This window comes from Mustela erminea, chromosome 15 (assembly GCF_009829155.1).
Source record: "Mustela erminea isolate mMusErm1 chromosome 15, mMusErm1.Pri, whole genome shotgun sequence".
In the NCBI taxonomy this organism is placed as follows: domain Eukaryota; kingdom Metazoa; phylum Chordata; class Mammalia; order Carnivora; family Mustelidae; genus Mustela; species Mustela erminea.
Genome location: NC_045628.1, coordinates 85269479 through 85286308, shown reverse-complemented (window position 1 = coordinate 85286308; position 16830 = coordinate 85269479). Strand labels below are relative to the sequence as shown.

General features: G+C 35.3%; 1 protein-coding gene across 1 annotated transcript in view; it reads right to left on the bottom strand.

The window, feature by feature from the left end:
* The window catches only part of PSPC1 (paraspeckle component 1), a 76701-nt gene that overhangs the window by 33747 nt on the left and 26124 nt on the right, over nt 1-16830 (bottom strand). Inside the window, exons 3-5 of the mRNA XM_032315377.1 lie at nt 15987-16082; nt 12006-12202; nt 2399-2483 (exon numbers count right to left, since the gene is read on the bottom strand). Of these exons, the coding sequence (XP_032171268.1) occupies nt 2399-2483; nt 12006-12202; nt 15987-16082 (378 nt within the window). The remainder of the gene's footprint in view (nt 1-2398; nt 2484-12005; nt 12203-15986; nt 16083-16830) is intronic.

The window sequence follows — 16830 nt, the reverse complement described above, 5'->3', positions numbered from 1 at the left end:
CCACCCAAAAAAAGATTGTAATTCACTGAAAGCTCAGATGACGGTTAGCACTTTTTATCAATTAGTGTTTTTTCATTAAGGTGTGTTTATTTTTTTAGACCTAATGCTTTTACACACTTGTTACACTATAGTGTATAACTTTTACATGCACTGGGAAGGCAAAAAAATGCATTTGATATACCTTATTGCAATATTTGCTTTACTCCAGTGGTCTGGTACTGAACCTGCAGTGTATGAGAGATACACCTGTACTTTCTTATTCCCTGGTACAACATTCCAGGCTCAGGCTGGACTTTTTAGTCCAGGAATCAAGTACTTCTCCACAAAACCCTAGCTCCTTTTATTAGAGAATAGTGTTTGGAACAAGAATCTAGGCCCTCTATGTGTGCTGTTACTGAGGCATCCCATCATTGCTTCTAGGTAGACAGGAGTTATGGAATGTATGTATGTATGTGTGTGAATTTACATATTTACACACATCTGTACTTCTCTAAGTTAAATACCACTGAGTTCTACTGATAACCTTGATCCCAATTCATCATCACAGGATTCATTTTAGTTTTAGCCCTTTTCTCTTTTTTCTTTCTCCAACAATGAGAAACCCGTGTTTCCTTACCTATATTTACTGATCTGTTCGCTCAAAAAAGTATATACATTCTTTTTTTTTTTTAAGATTTTATTTATTTGACAGACAGATATCACAAGTAGGCAGAGAGGAAGGCAGAGAGAGGAGGAAGCAGGCTCCCTGCTGAGCAGAGAGCCTGAGCTGAAGGCAGAGGCTTTAACCTTGAAACGCAATATTACTTACTTGCAATTGCAATTATTCATTTGTTTTTTAAAGACTTTATTTTTAAGTAATCTCTACACCCAATGTGGGGCTCAAATTGACAATCCCAAGACTGAGTTGCATGCCCTATGACTGAGCTAACCAGGAACACCCATTTGTGTGGATTTTTTTAATGCCTTCTTATGATTCTCCTTCATTGTCTGGTTAAATTATTTTATTTTTTGGCAAATGAAGGGTAAGATTATTAATTCTAAAAGCCTAACTGGCAAATATAAATACAAGGGAAACATGGAGTCAGAGTTTTATATTTGGGAGGGAAGGCTTCTTTTTCTTTGTACAAGTAGAACACACTTTAACATACTTAAATACTTACAACTCAACATAAAAAGGAAAAAAAACAAAGATGAAGAAATTGGAAAAAGGTCCCTTGTGTAAGGAAATTATATGGGGAATTTTATATAATTTTATATAATAGTGATTCTCGAACTTTATGATGCACACCAATCATCTGGAATACTAAGCCTGATGTGAGCCCCACATCAGGCTCTCTGCTCAGCGGGGAGCCTGCTTCCCTCTCTGTCTCTGCCTGCCTTTCTGCCTACTTGTGATCTCTCTGTCAAATAAATAAAATCTTTAGAAATAAAAAAAGTTCTTTTAAACAAAAAAACAAAATGTTAAGTTTTCTTTAATCTATCATAGTTCTGTTCATAACATTTCCTAACTATTTTGATTTTTAACAACTTTTAAGAGTAACATTTATCTCATATTTCACAATTAAATACTGCTAGTACAAGAAAAGCTGTTAATTTTTATTTATTTATTATTTTTTGAAAAGATTTTTATTTATTTATTTGACAGAGAGAGATCACAAGTAGGCAGAGAGGTAGGGAGAGAGAGAGAGAGAGAGAGAGAGAGAGAGAGAGAAAGAGAAGCAGGCTCCCCGTTGAGCAGAGAGCCTGATGCAGGACTCGATCCCAGGACCCTGAGATCATGACCTGAGCCAAAGGCAGCAGCTTAACCCACTGAGCCACCCAGGTGCCCTGTTAATTTTTTTTTTTTTTAATACATCTTGGATCAACCACTCCTCAAGGTCCTTATTTAACCTAGAAGACTAAGTTGACCATTACAGTTGCCCATTTTACATTGAGACTTTAAATACCCATATCCCTTATCATGTATTCCACTCCCACAAACCTTTTTTTAAGCAAATTATCAGAAGCACAAAGATATATAAAAGCATTCACAATAGTATTATACAGATGGAAAAACCAGAAACTGAAACTAAAAACTAAAATGTCCATCTCTAGAAAAATGATCCAGTAAATCACAGTACATTCTTACAACAAATTATATGCAATACCTAAGCCCCTTAGGTAAGTTCACAGTGAATGCAATCAAATGTCCATAACCAGCTTAAAAAAATCATAGTTCCAAAAATTATAATAATTTATAGAATGATTCCCAGAGTACAGTCAAAATATAGATACATTTGTTATTTTTTCTGTATTTTCCAACTTGTACAACTTGTTTATAGTAGGCAGTAGGGAATTTTATTAAAAACACAATGAAAACTACATATATTCACATATATATTAAATGATGTTCTTTTACCTCAGTTGTATTTGCTTCCGTTTTTGTAACTCTTGGTTTCTGAGTTCCTCCAAGCGTCTGAGTTCTTCTTGACGCCTCATGAGATCTATAAAATATTGATTATACATTAATATTTTTACCTTCCCTTTCTGTATTTTTTAAATCCATAATCACACAGGTTCTCTATTGCTGGCAATACATTTAGTAACTTATTCATACTCATACAGCTAGCTTTTTTTGTATATTATTTTATAATGGGAAGATTATAAGCTATGTAATTAGTCAAGTAAGTATGTTTTCTGGACCTGTTTCTTCATATGTAAGAAAACAATAAAATTTATCCTAATTTTAAGAAATTAAAATGGGTAGTAACTGTTTTAATGTAAAGCCTGGAATATACTAAAAACTGAAAAAATGGTAGCTATATTTTCATATATTCAGCTGGGAATATAAAGCCCAGAAAGATGCCTTGGGAGACATGAGCAGAAGGCACATAAGAACAAACAGTAAGAATAATGGGACACTGTTTAACTTCCAAAGAGTATTTCTGCCAATAAAATTAGCATAAGATTCCTCCCACACAAAGTCAATTTCTTATGAAAAAAGGCAATGAGAGAATTCTTATAAGTGGGGAAGGGCTGAATTCTGATACTAACAAGATTACTTTAAGCAAGATGAACAGGAACACCTGGGTGGCTCAGTGGGTTAAAGCCTCTGCTTTGGCTCAAGTCATGATCTCTGGGATCAAGCCCCCATCGGGCTTCTCTGCTCAGTGGAGAGCCTGATTCTCCCTCTCTCTCCTGACTGCCTCTCTGCCTACTTGTGATCTGTCAAATAAATAAAATCTTGCAAAAAAAAAATTTAAAAATAAACAAGATGAACAGTCCCACAGTCACCAATCCCTAACATATCATCAAGAACAGGGGTTCCAGAGTAGTTTAAGATTAGAAAAAGTACATCTTTGCCCATGTGCTATAAAAATCTTAGCAATATCTTACCAAACTATGTGTGCATACACATATGGATTAAAAAATATCGAAATACTCTGGGTGGCACAATTATTGGTTGCTTTTATTTCCCTTTCCTCTTATCACATTATCTGAAATTTCTAATGTAAACATAAATTACCTCAATTAAGCATTTCTTAATAAATCACTATATCAAAAACTTAAAAAACAAAATACTAACAGTTAGTTATTCTACGTGCCAATAGCCCTAATAATATAACCATAACAAAGTAGGCATCATAACCCTAACAAGGTAAACATTATCTTCCCCATTTTAATGACTGAAAACAGAATGAATTATGTATTACTTATGTCAAAGAAAAAAGATTAAGATTTATCAATGTATTATAACCATCCAGCAAGGGTAAGGTAGTGATCAGGGGATTCCAACAAGATGCCTCAAAACACTTAGCTACCTTAAAAACCATCAAAACCTACTACAATGATCTCAAACATTGAGACCATTAGTTGTCAACCTTAATTGCTTTTTAGAACTATCTAAGTACCTTTTAACCAGACCAATTAAATCAAAATCTTGTGATGGAGACATCAATTTTTTTTTGAAGCACCAGGGCTGATCCACTGTACAAACATTGAGAACCATAAAACTATTAGATAACTGCTTTAGCTGGAGAAACCTGGTAGACACCAAAAATATATAATCTGCTTATATTCCTAAGAGGAAATGCTCCAATAAGCCAAAATATAGAAAGTGTACTACGATCACTAATTATCGAAGAAAAGCCTATCCAGTATATCCTGTAACAATTTTGTCATGGTTTTGCAGGTTAGCTGCTCTTAAATCAGGGACAAATTACCATATATAATAATGTAAAAATATGCATTACAGTTTCTTCCAGGGGTAAGAAAAAAACATAAACATTTGTCTTCTGACAAATGGACTTTCTCCTTCTAAGCTGTGCCGGCTGAGAAAACTACTTTAACCTCTCAGGTAGTATTTCCTCATCCGTTAACACTGATATAATATAGCTCAAAGAATCCAAGAATAAAGTTTTCATAAAAGTACATTATCCAATATAAGAGCACTATCAACTTAAAGCAAAACTACCATTTACATTTAGTAAATTATTCAAGTTGCTAATATCTGAAGTTCCTGAAATTTTAATAAAGCTTACATATTTGTATAGTGCCAAAGTAATACCCTATGGGGGAATAAGTTGCCAAAAAAAAAAAATTTTTATATATATATATAGATATATATATATATATATCTATATCTGGGATGTTTTCAATCTTTGATGCAGTAAATCACAGTCACAAGGATTTTTCTTAAAAAAAAAAAAAAAAAAATCCAAAGGCATCCATCCATACACATAAAGAAATCAGCTGCAGCACTACTTCTTACTAGGCCAAAAAAATATGTGAAAGTTCTTTCCTAATTTAATGACAAAGAACATAAAATTACATCTATAATTTCAATATACTATAAATATATGGGAATATTATGGGAATAAAGACAAATTTAAAGTTTGATCTGGACTGTGTTTTCTCAATTCATATATACTCTCTGATTTCCAGAAATACAGGCACTGAATCTATAGATTTTAAGGGCGTATTTAGTCCCAAAGAAAAGCTGAAAACACTATGCTATTAAAACAAGATGTATCTTAATTACTAGAACGAAAAGACAGAAAAATATAATAAAGTACAATAAAATGTTAGTAACAGAATCTAAGTAATAAACACCTTAAAATTCCTTCAACACTATGTTTAAAATTTCTCTTAACAAGGGCATTTGACTCCTGATCTTGGCTCAAGTCTTGATATTGGGTTTTTGAGTTCAGGCCCTGTGTTGGGCTCCATCCATTCTGGATATGGAGCTTACTTAAAAAGAAAAAAAGAAAAGGAAAAAAAATTAACAAAATATCTGGGGCAGGGAACACATCCTGGGTTAAATTACTGGACTTGACTTAAGAAGAAAGAATCCACACATACACCCCAAGGTTTATAGCAGCAATGTCCACAATAGCCAAACTATGGAAAGAGCCTAGATGTCCATCAACACTTGAATGGATAAAGAAGATGGGGAGATATATATATACATATACAATGGAATATTATCAAGCCATCAAAAAAAGAAACCTTGCCATTTCAATGACATGGAACTAGAGGGTACTAGGCTAAGTGAAATAAGTCAGAGAAAGAAAATTATCACATGCTCTCACTGATATGAGGAATTTGAGAAACAAGACAGAGGATCCTAGAAGAAGGGAGAGAAAAATGAAACAAGACAAAACCAGAGAGGGAGACAAAACGTAATAGACTCTTAATCTTAGGAAACAAACTGAGGATCGCTGGAGTGAAGGAGGGTGGGAGAGATGCGGGTGCTGGGTGATGGACACTGGGGAGGGTCTGTGTTATGATGAGCGCTGTGAATTGTGTAATACTATGAATCACAGACCTGTACCCCTGAAACAAATAATGTATTATATGTTAATAAAAAAAACAAAATAAATAATAAGAAACAAAAAATAAAATAGAAGAAGAATCCAGATCAAGTCACTTACGAGACAGAAAAAAATTCAGGCTTACTTCAGAAAAACATCCCCACAGAAACATTCAATGTTAGAAGACAATGAAACATGCTATCAAGTACTTAAGAAAGGAAGAGAGAAAAAGATCATGAGTTTCAAACACCAGTATAAAATATAAGGCTCATACATAGTATTTTAGAAGACACAGACTGCAAGGAATGTTGTTTTTATGAACCCTTCCTTAAATCATGAGGATAAACATCAATCAAATGAACAGAAAAGTCATGGTTCATCTATTTAAAGTAGGGTTAAGATTTCAACATGTGAGGATTATCATGAAAGAACATTAAGCTGAAATGAAAACATGATATTGAAGAGTTATGTGCACTTCCCTGTTCCCTCCAGCATTATCCAGAGCAGTGAACCCATGGAAACAACCTAAATGTCCATCAACGAGTTAATGGATAAAGATGTGGTGTGTATACGTACATACATATGTACATACTCAAAAAAGAATATTATTCAGCCACAAGAAAATGAAACCCTACGTTTCCAAACCATGGATAAACCCTGAGGGCATTATAGCTCACTAAAATATGCCAAAAAAAAACCCAAAAAACACAAATATTGCCTAGAACTTACATGTGGAATCTGAAAAACTCATAGAAACAAAGAAGTAAAAAAGTGGCTGTCAGAGGCTGGGAAGTGGGGTAAATAGGGAAAGGTTGATATAAAGGTAAAAACTTTCACCTGTAATAATAAGGCTTGAGAATTCAACATACAATTTAGTGACTAGAGTTGATAATACTGTATTGCGTAACTGAAAACTACTAAGTAAAAACTAAATGTTCTGCAACACCAGAAAATAAACAAAATCAGCTTTTACACTAAAAAGAAAAAACTTGGGGTGCCTGGGTGGCTCAGTGGGGTTAAGCCTCTGCTTCCAGCTCAAGTCATGATCCGGGGGTCTGGGATCAAGCCCCACATCAGGCTCTCTACTCAGCGGGGAGCCTGCTTCCCTCTCACTCTCTGCCTGCCTCTCTGCCTACTTGTGATCTCTGTCAAATAAATAAATAAAATCTTAAAAAAATAAAAAATAAAATAAAAAGAAAAAACTTAATGTCATAAATGTAGACAAATCAGATGCAAAATAAAATTTGAGAGGAAAAGAGAATGAAGGAGGAATAAATTATGCCAATATCCTTGTTTTTTTTCCCCCTCCAGTAATTAGGATCAAAAGACACTTAAAAGGCAATTTACTTCCTCTACTTGATTTATCAGTATGAGGACATACATAAACAGCTAAAATTCCAGTGGTGGAAGAGGAGAGAGTAATAACAAATGTATGGCAATTAATCTCATCTACTCAAAGTTTATAAACTATAGGAACAAAGATAATACAAAAATAACAATGAAGAAAACTCGAACTGCTTCTTATGCTGATGATCAAAAACAGGGAGAAGGAAAAAAATAACCTATAACAGTATAATGGAATTTAGATATAGAAAGGATTAAATAAACATTAGCAAGGTACAAAAGTACAATTATTTCCGGACTTCAAGCTCTATTACAAAGCTGTCATCATCAAGACAGCATGGTACTGGCACAAAAACAGACACACAGATCAATGGAACAGAATAGAGCCCAGAAATAGACCCTCAACTCTATGGTCAACTAATTTTCAACAAAGCAGGAAAGAATATCCAGTGGAAAAAAGACAGCCTCTTCAATAAATGGTGTTGGGAAAATTGGACAGCCACATGCAGAAAAATGAAATTGGACCACACACAAAAATAGACTCAAAATGGATGAAGGACCTCAATGTGAGAAAGGAATCCTTCAAAATCCTTGAGGAGAACACAGGCAGCAACCTCTTCAACCTCAGCCGCAGCAACATCTTCCTAGGAACATCGCCAAAGGCAAGGGAAGCAAGGGCAAAAATGAACTACTGGGATTTCATCAAGATCAAAAGCTTTTGCACAGCAAAGGAAACAGTTAACAAAATCAAAAGACAACTGACAGAATGGGAGAAGATATTTGCAAACGACATATCAGATAAAGGACTAGTGTCCAAAATCTATAAAGAACTTAGCAAACTCAACACCCAAAGAACAAATAATCCAATCAAGAAATGGGCAGAAGACATGAACAGACATTTCTGCAAAGAAGACATCCAGATGGCCAACAGACACACGAAAAAGTGCTCCATATCACTCGGCATCAGGGAAATACAAATCAAAACCACAATGAGATATCACCTCACACCAGTCAGAATGGCTAAAATCAACAAGTCAGGAAATGACAGATGCTGGCGAGGATGCGGAGAAAGGGGAACCCTCCTACACTGTTGGTGGGAATGCATGCTGGTGCAACCACTCTGGAAAACAGCATGGAGGAGCCTCAAAATGTTGAAAATAGAACTGCCCTATGACCCAGCAATTGCACTACTGGGTATTTACCCTAAAGATACAAACGTAGTGATCCGAAGGGGCACGTGCACCCGAATGTTTATAGCAGCAATGTCCACAATAGCCAAACTATGCACAGAACCTAGATGTCCATCAACAAATGAATGGATAAAGAAGATGTGGTATATATACACAATGGAATACTATGCAGCCATCAAAAGAAATGAAATCTTGCCATTTGCAACAACATGGATGGAACTAGAGCGTATCATGCTTAGTGAAATAAGTCAAGCAGAGAAAGACAACTATCATATGATCTCCCTGATATGAGGAAGTGGTGATGCAACATGGTGGCTTAAGTGGGTAGGAGAAGAATAAATGAAACAAGATGGGACTGGGAGGGAGACAAACCATAAGTGACTCTTAATCTCACAAAACAAACTGAGGGTTGCTGAGGGGAGGGGGGTTGGGAGAAGGGGGGTGGGGTTATGGACATTGGAGGGGGGATGTGTGCTTTGGTGAGTGCTGTGGGGTGTGTGTACCTGGCGATTCACGGACCTGTACCCCTGGGGATAAAAATATATGTTTATAAAAAATAAAATTTTTTTTAAAAGTACAATTATTAAAACATATTGGTGTATCTATTAAGAATTAAGATGTACAAAAATGGGCGCCTGGGTGGCTCAGTGGATTAAGCCGCTGCTTTCGGCTCAGGTCATGATCTCAGGGTCCTGGGATCGAGTCCCGCATTGGGCTCTCTGCTCAGCAGGGAGCCTGCTTCCCTCTCTCTCTCTCTGCCTGCCTCTCTGTCTACTACGACCTCTCTCTGTCAAATAAGTAAATAAAATCCTTAAAAAAATAAAAAAGATGTACAAAATTTTTTAAAAAATTTACAAAATTTTGCTACGATCCATACATAAATATCCACTGAAGCACTGCTGTTACTAACTGGAAAAAGAACCAGATATCAATCAACAGAGGATGAGTTAAATTAATTATATCCATTTAATAGTATCATGCACCCATTTAAAAGATGAAGCCGATCTTCTGTAGAAAGTACAATAGCAAGGTACAGAAAAAGATAAATAGGGGAGTTTTTGGTTATAAATACATATACATATCTACTGACATAGTCAAGTTTTCTTTTTATTAAGGGATATACAAAAGAAACTGCAAGGTACAAAAGAAACTATGATTCCTACAAGACAGTAGAAAGTGGGAGGAAGGAAGGGGAGGAGACACTTTTTCTACACTATTTGAGTTTCCTATTTCCATGATAGGTGAACTAAAGAGCTGTTTGTTTCTGCACAGCAACAGAACAACGATTACCTAAAGTTCCTCCTCAACCTGAATAAATCCTTAGAAATGCTGTATGAAATATAAAATTGTAGAACTAAAGTATAAATTTTTTAAAAAATTTTACACAAACGCTAAAATTTATCACCTGCAGACTTTTGCCAAAATACAAGATGTACTTCAACAGAAGTAAACCCAGAAGGAGTAGGCTACACTACACAAAGTGCTTTCCTAATACTGTAAACCAAAATATTGTTAACAGGGGTTATAAAGAAACACACAAAAAGCAGTGGAAAAAAAAAGTTCATGGAAAATAACTTTGCAAAATTATTCTGCTTCAAAAGTTAAGCCTTAGGGATGAGGCAAATCTAAGAGTTCAGAAGAGCTTTATATAAGAGGCCAAAAGAAATGTTCTTTGTCATCACTATATCCTCAAATATCTCAGTGTCTTCTACAGCTGACATTAAAAAATAAGTGAAGTAATGACTATTACACTATTGTTTGTCATCATCAGCAACAAGTATCTTGTAGTACAAATGCTTCCATATTTAATCAATGTTATATCCTAACTATAACATGACCTTAGACAGTGGCAAAGTGCCCAGCAGACTATGAGGAGAAAACAATTCATACTGGACAGAAGTACTAGAGTAATCATGGGGCCCAGGAAATTAAATTTTTAAAAATTTCCCAGGTGATTGTGATGTATAACCAAATTTTAAAACCACAAAACCACCAGACTAGATAACCTCGAAAATCTCTCTTCCATTTCTAAGCAGTCAATGATTCTATAACTTTATCTTATAAAACAATTTAAAATTTTCTGCTAGATAAGAGACTTATATCATGTAATATAAATGAGTTCAATTTTCTTAGAAGAGTAAACTTACAGAACTGCTAAGTTTAGCATCCAAGTGAAACCAGAAATGTCTGACTAGTTTCTATAGTTTCAGCAGTTACTTAGTGACTTGATCATGTATTCAATAAATATTTAGTGATCAGAAAAAAATAAATAAACCGCAGACTTTTAGGAATCAAGAATCTAACAAAAGGACTGAAAGATGATCATATTTTTGACCTTTAAAAGAAATATGGCTCTAGTATAAAGAACAGTTCAGAGGAGACCAGGATTAAATGACAGTCTAATAAGAAGGTTACTGAAGAAATCTAGGCATCCTGGTGCCTTCATCTCTAGGGGTAGCCAAGAGAAAGTAGGTACACTGAAATGTTAAATTAAAAAAAAAAAAAAATTAACAGCCAAATAGAAAGCAATCAAATGCTTATTTTAAGAAATATAAAACCTATTATGGATAGTTGAAAAATGAGGGACAGGAATAACCAGAAGAAATTATATGGAGAACTAAAGAACAGAAAAGAGGAGAAGAGATAAACAATAAAGAAAGATAGGCGTAAAAGGAAACCACCAAGAAGATAGGGGATAAGTGAGCTTCTACATATATTTAAGCAGCCTGTCATGTTAGGTATTTGACCAGTGAATATGAAAACAGATGATCACCCATTAAGACCGCTCTTAAAGGTTCAGTGAGCTCTGTTTCAAATGTTTCAAATATTCTTGCCAACTACAAAGAATTCAGTCTGCATGAATCCCCATATTTATCAGCACACACGAATCTTTTTCACCCCTGCCAAAGAATATCCATCTGTGATCTGTAATCTTCTGACCCACAGTACAATCTTAAATTGCCAGCATTTGTTATAATTCTTCTTTCCAATAAACAAAATCTTTTTTAAAACTTTTTAATTCCAGTTAGTTAACATACAGTGTTATATTAGTGTCAGGTGTACACCAAAACAAAATCCTGATATGTGACTTATGCCAAATCTACATACCCTGAGGTGCCCTTTTTTTCCTTCTTAAACATAGGGCTGGAACTCACAACCCTGTGATCAAGACCTGAGTTAAGAACAACAGTAAGACACTGTGGGGCGCCTAGGTGGCTCAGTCATTGGGCATCTGCCTTCAGCTCAGGTCATGATCCTGGGGTCCTGGGATCAAGCCCCACATCGGGGTCCCTGCTCAGTGGGAAGCCTGCTTCTCCCTCTCCCACTCCCCCTGCTTGTGTTCCCTCTCTCACTCTCTCTCTGTCAAATAAATAAATAAAATCTTTTAAAAAGAAAACAAACAAAAAACAAACAAATAAATAAATAAAATCTTTTAAAAAGAAAACAAACCAACTTAGCCACCCAGGCACCCAAAAACTTATTTTAATAAAATATTTTTGCTTTTTTTTTTTTTTTAAAGGAAGTTCTCTTAGAAAAGGGAGATTTTTGTTTCTAACACAGTGGAAGTTCCAACTAGCTCAAAACTCATAACAAGCAACTTAAATAACAGGTATCCCTGGGAAATATAAATAAGCCTTAAAAAAAGAAATACTATATCTACATGAAAACCCATTTTTACCTTGCCTCATTAACATTAATTGGTGTTCGTGCCTAGCTGCTTCCATTTCTGCTTCCAGTTTCTCTTTGGCTTCTCTGATGTTTCTATCAACTTGCTCACGCTGCTGCTTTTCCATTTCATCAAGAGCCTTCCATCGAGATGCATACTCAAATTCAAAGGTTCCAGGTTGAGCAAAACGTGGTGGCTGTTCTCTTTCCCTAAGTTTACATTTGAAAACATACAGAAATGTATGTTTAAAAAGTCAAAACAAGTATGAATAATAAGGACTACCATTTACTAAGCACTTATAATGTTCATGGCACTGTGAAAGGCAAGTAAGTACTCCACATGATTTACCTCGGTCAGTATTATAATACATGTTTTAACAACCATGAGTTTAAGAAAATGCCCAAGAACGCAGCTAGTAAGAAGAGAACCAGGACTCAAGCCTAAGCAATCTGATACTACAAGCTGCACTCCCCTAATTATCAACTTTAATAAGGCTTTCTGATTTTCACTCAACAAATAATTTTACATAAGGTAACCTGCAACACATGAAACAAATATGCCCTAAATAGTCTAGATCAAATTTTTTTTCTAAAAGTATTAGCTTTTAGGAATAGTAATAAAAGCAGATAGTTGAGTGTTTTGTGCTAGATTAATAGGCAATGCCAAAAAATAAAGGCTTCACTTATAAATATGTCTGTTCATTGCTGTACCTCAATTAACCTTAGCACAGTTATTTGGCATACTGTATACAATTAACATTTATTTCTTGAACGAATAAAAGATCAGCAAACAAATGACCAAAAATTAAGAAAAAAAGATTTATGAATGTACCTGAAATTCAAAGAATTTTTAATTATTCTTCCCTATCATAGCTTCTATAAAGAAATATTAATAAAAACATAATCCCTATCCCACCAGTAAAAGTATAGATGCCTTATAATCCTAAATTTTAACTTTTATTTTAGGGAAAATGGGTAGGCAGACAAATTTGGGAGATAAAAAGGGAGGCTGTCACAGAAGAAAAGATATAATAACAAGAAACAGCATTAAAGATTTTCAGAGGCACATAAGGAAAATCAAAGTTAACCCCTGGTATTATATACCTAAAAAACCGACTTGGACTTTTTCCTTTGAAAACCCTGACTGGAAAAGGCAAAGGAATAGAGGGTGGGAATCAACCACCTACTAATTTTTCTCAAAGAATTATCTGTCAGTAGTTCCTAAATCAGACTTTGACTATAATCACAAATACTAAAAAATCTTCATTTTCTCCAATATGGATTTGAAGATTTAGAATTAAATTTTAAATCATGTTGCTTGGGCTTTGTGAACATACCCTTCTGAGCATAACTCTTTAGTAGCAAAACTGGAACTATAATGAGATTTGTAAGGTTTGCTGGGTAATTAAATCATTATATAAATAAATATTCCTATATGCATATAAATTCCACTTTTTGTAATGCCCTTATAATTCCAGTTTTCTGATTCTTGAATCCCCAAGTATGCTCTAGTTCAAATTTGTAATGGTAAACTGTAACCAGAAAAAAAGTCAAGTGACTAGGAAATCATAGTTAAGTCTTTGAAAAATAGCATTATATGAGATATTAAATAGCATTATATGAGATATTAAAATGGTTCGGAATTATGATTATACTACTGATCCTTCTCCCCTAAAATATTTTCTTCCCTTGCTTCCAGGACACACTTCTGGTTGATTCCCCGCTACAGCAATGACTGTTCCACTCTTTGCTAATCCCTCCTGTGCGTCCCAACTTCTATATACTAGAGTATTCGAGGGCTCAATCCTTTGACATAGTTACATATCACATACAGTAACTGTACCTCAGAAAGGTCATCTAAATTCCAAATGCAAATCCAACTACTTACTGGACATCTCCATTTGGGTGTTCAAAACCATGTCAAACTTACCATGTCTAAAACAAGGTTCCTGAACTTCCTCCCCCAAAACTGCTCAGGCTACAAGATTCTCTAGAACGATCATTAGCAGTTTCCATATTCCTGGTTACTTCTGCCAAAAACCATGTAATTATGCTTTTAACTCTCTTTCTCCCACATCCATCAGCAAAATCCAAAGTCTATTTTCAAACTATATCCAGATTCTGACCACTTTTCACCATCACCCCTATAAGCTCCCATTTCAGCAGGCTCCTAATTTACCATCCCCTCAATTCCACTCTTGGTTCTTTACAAATCTATTCTTAAAACGGTAGCCCAAAAGCTCCTGTTAAGTCACTATGCTGTTCCTTCCTTTCTCATAAAATACAAGGCAGTAAGGCACAACAATCTACACTCTTCCCAAGGTCCTATCCCTACCTCCTCCCTACTATTTCCCCTCCTTACTTACTATTGTCCAGCTAAACTGGCCTTTCTACTATTCCTAGAACTTGCCAGAGTCCTCCCTCAAGGCCTTTAGAGTTATTATTTCCTCCGCTGAGATCACTATTCTACTTCATCCCACTTCTGACCCTACATAGCTAGCTTCTTCCTCCCCACTCCTTCAAGCTCTTAATCAAATGTCACCCTCTCAGGTGGGCTTCCCCAACCACCCGTACACTACAGCACACTACTCTGCTCCACAGCATCCACTTTCCCGTCTCTCTGCCATATCTGTTTTACTAATTTTATCTTTACCCTCCTTACCACCCCCACATAGCATGAATTTCTGGTCTATTTTGCTCACTGATACATCTCCTGCCCCAGGCATATGACAAGCATTCATATTACTCATTTAAATCAACTGCATGGCGCCTGGGTGGCTCAGTGGGTTGGGCCGCTGCCTTCGGCTCAGGTCATGATCTCAGGGTCCTGGGATCGAGTCCGCATCGGGCTCTCTGCTCAGCAGGGAGCCTGCTTCCTCCTCTCTCTCTCTGCCTGCCTCTCTGCCTACTTGTAATCTCTCTCTGTCAAATAAATAAATAAAATCTTTAAAAAAAAAAAAATCAACTGCAAAGAAAACCATTCAACTGCACTAAAAATATGCTAATTAAAATGATGTCTAACGTTATTTATTAAAGTAATGCATAAAGTATTTCGAACATCTGCCATCAATCTTAAAATCATACGTTCATCTTTCTATCACAATGAAGAAAAACACCTTTATACATACACCAAGGAGAGAAAATTGGTATATTTCTGGAAAACCATTTGCCAGGATTCATCAACTTTAAATATACACACACTGTTTTTACACCTTATGTTAATAAGTTTTTTAAATAGTAATTCTCACAATTTAATACAAGTTTTATAATTTTTGGCTCCTATTTCTTGTATCTCCACCACCAGAAATATAAGCATCAGGAAGGCAAAAAACAGTTCAAAGTTGCACAGATAGCACGTGGATCAGTGCCTAGCACAAAAGCTCTCCAGTATTTATTGAATTCATGAATGCAAATATATTAGTTTTATTCAGCATAATGAACAAGTAACTGGTTAAAACAATAAAATATGGCATTTTATAAGAGATATTTCTCAATTACTGAGCAAAAAGCAACTGGTAAAAGAATAATGCACATTCCAAAAATAGGCTACTTTTCTTTTTGCTTACTGTGGGCTTATCCTAGGTAAGTAACTAGGATCTTCCAGGCTTTACCCCCACCAAAAGTCTCCCTTTAACTTACAGTACACCTAAATATACTAATTAAAGAAACAGTATACCTAAAATACACTAATTAAAAAATATTTTTAAAATATACTAATTAAAGAAATGTCTAAATTATATAGTTTCCTTGATATAATTACTGATAGCCTCCGTCTACCTACCTACACCTGCCTCAATTATAAAAGTAGACTTTTCTAAGTTAATGTTCTACTCATATACAAAAGAAGAATAAACTCCTCGTAGACCAGGACACTCTACTAACCAGATTATATGACTGAACAGAACACCTTATAATCCAACAATACTTGATAACAGATGTGATGTAATAAATATTCTTGATGGCAAATAAAATATCTTTATTAATAAAATCTTACTTATGATATTGCTGGGTTTTCTGCATTAGCTTCTCTGGCAAGCCATCTTCATCATCAAACTGCTCCATAGGCTCCACAATGACTGGACGAGGGGTCCTGGGTAAGTAAAAGTGTAAAAGTTAATATGGTGTCTGGAATTAACATCCCCCTAGAAATTCTTTATAATAATTCCAAGATATATATGTGGGAAATTTCTCTCTTGAGAAAAATGTCACATATTCTTAAAATCAGTCAGTAAACATTTACTTGCATCAAGATACAAATAAACATCTAAGTCAAAGATGAATGCTTTATAGAGCATACCTCACTCAAAACAGAGGAGTAAATCAACATCTCTGAACCTGCATAATCACTATAGTTAACTTTTACAAATTATAACAGAAAAGAATGAGTACCTAATTCACATTTTCTGTGGAATCATCACTCCCATATCCTACCCACCTCAAATTCCCACCTCCCAGCCTCCCTGAGCCTTACTCAGAAAAGCCTTTCTAAAACCTAAAATGAGGGATGCCTGGATGGCTCAGGTGGTTAAGCATCTGCCTTCAGCTTAGGTCATAATCCCAGGGTCCTGAGATTGAGAAATGCATTGGGGTCCCTGCTCAGTGAGGAGCCTGCTTCTCCTGCTCCCTGACTGTGTGTGCTCTCTGGTAAATAAATAAAATCTTAAAAATAATAAAAATGAAAAAACCTAAAGTGACATCTAAAATACATGAGCCAAGCAACCAAGCAAAAGGGAAGGAGGGGAACCAGAAAACAAAGACACGTTCAAGGTGGAGGTTGGGGACAGGGGGAAACAACAGTGGGGTAATAGGACTTAAAAATCCTCCTTCTCTGCTACTTT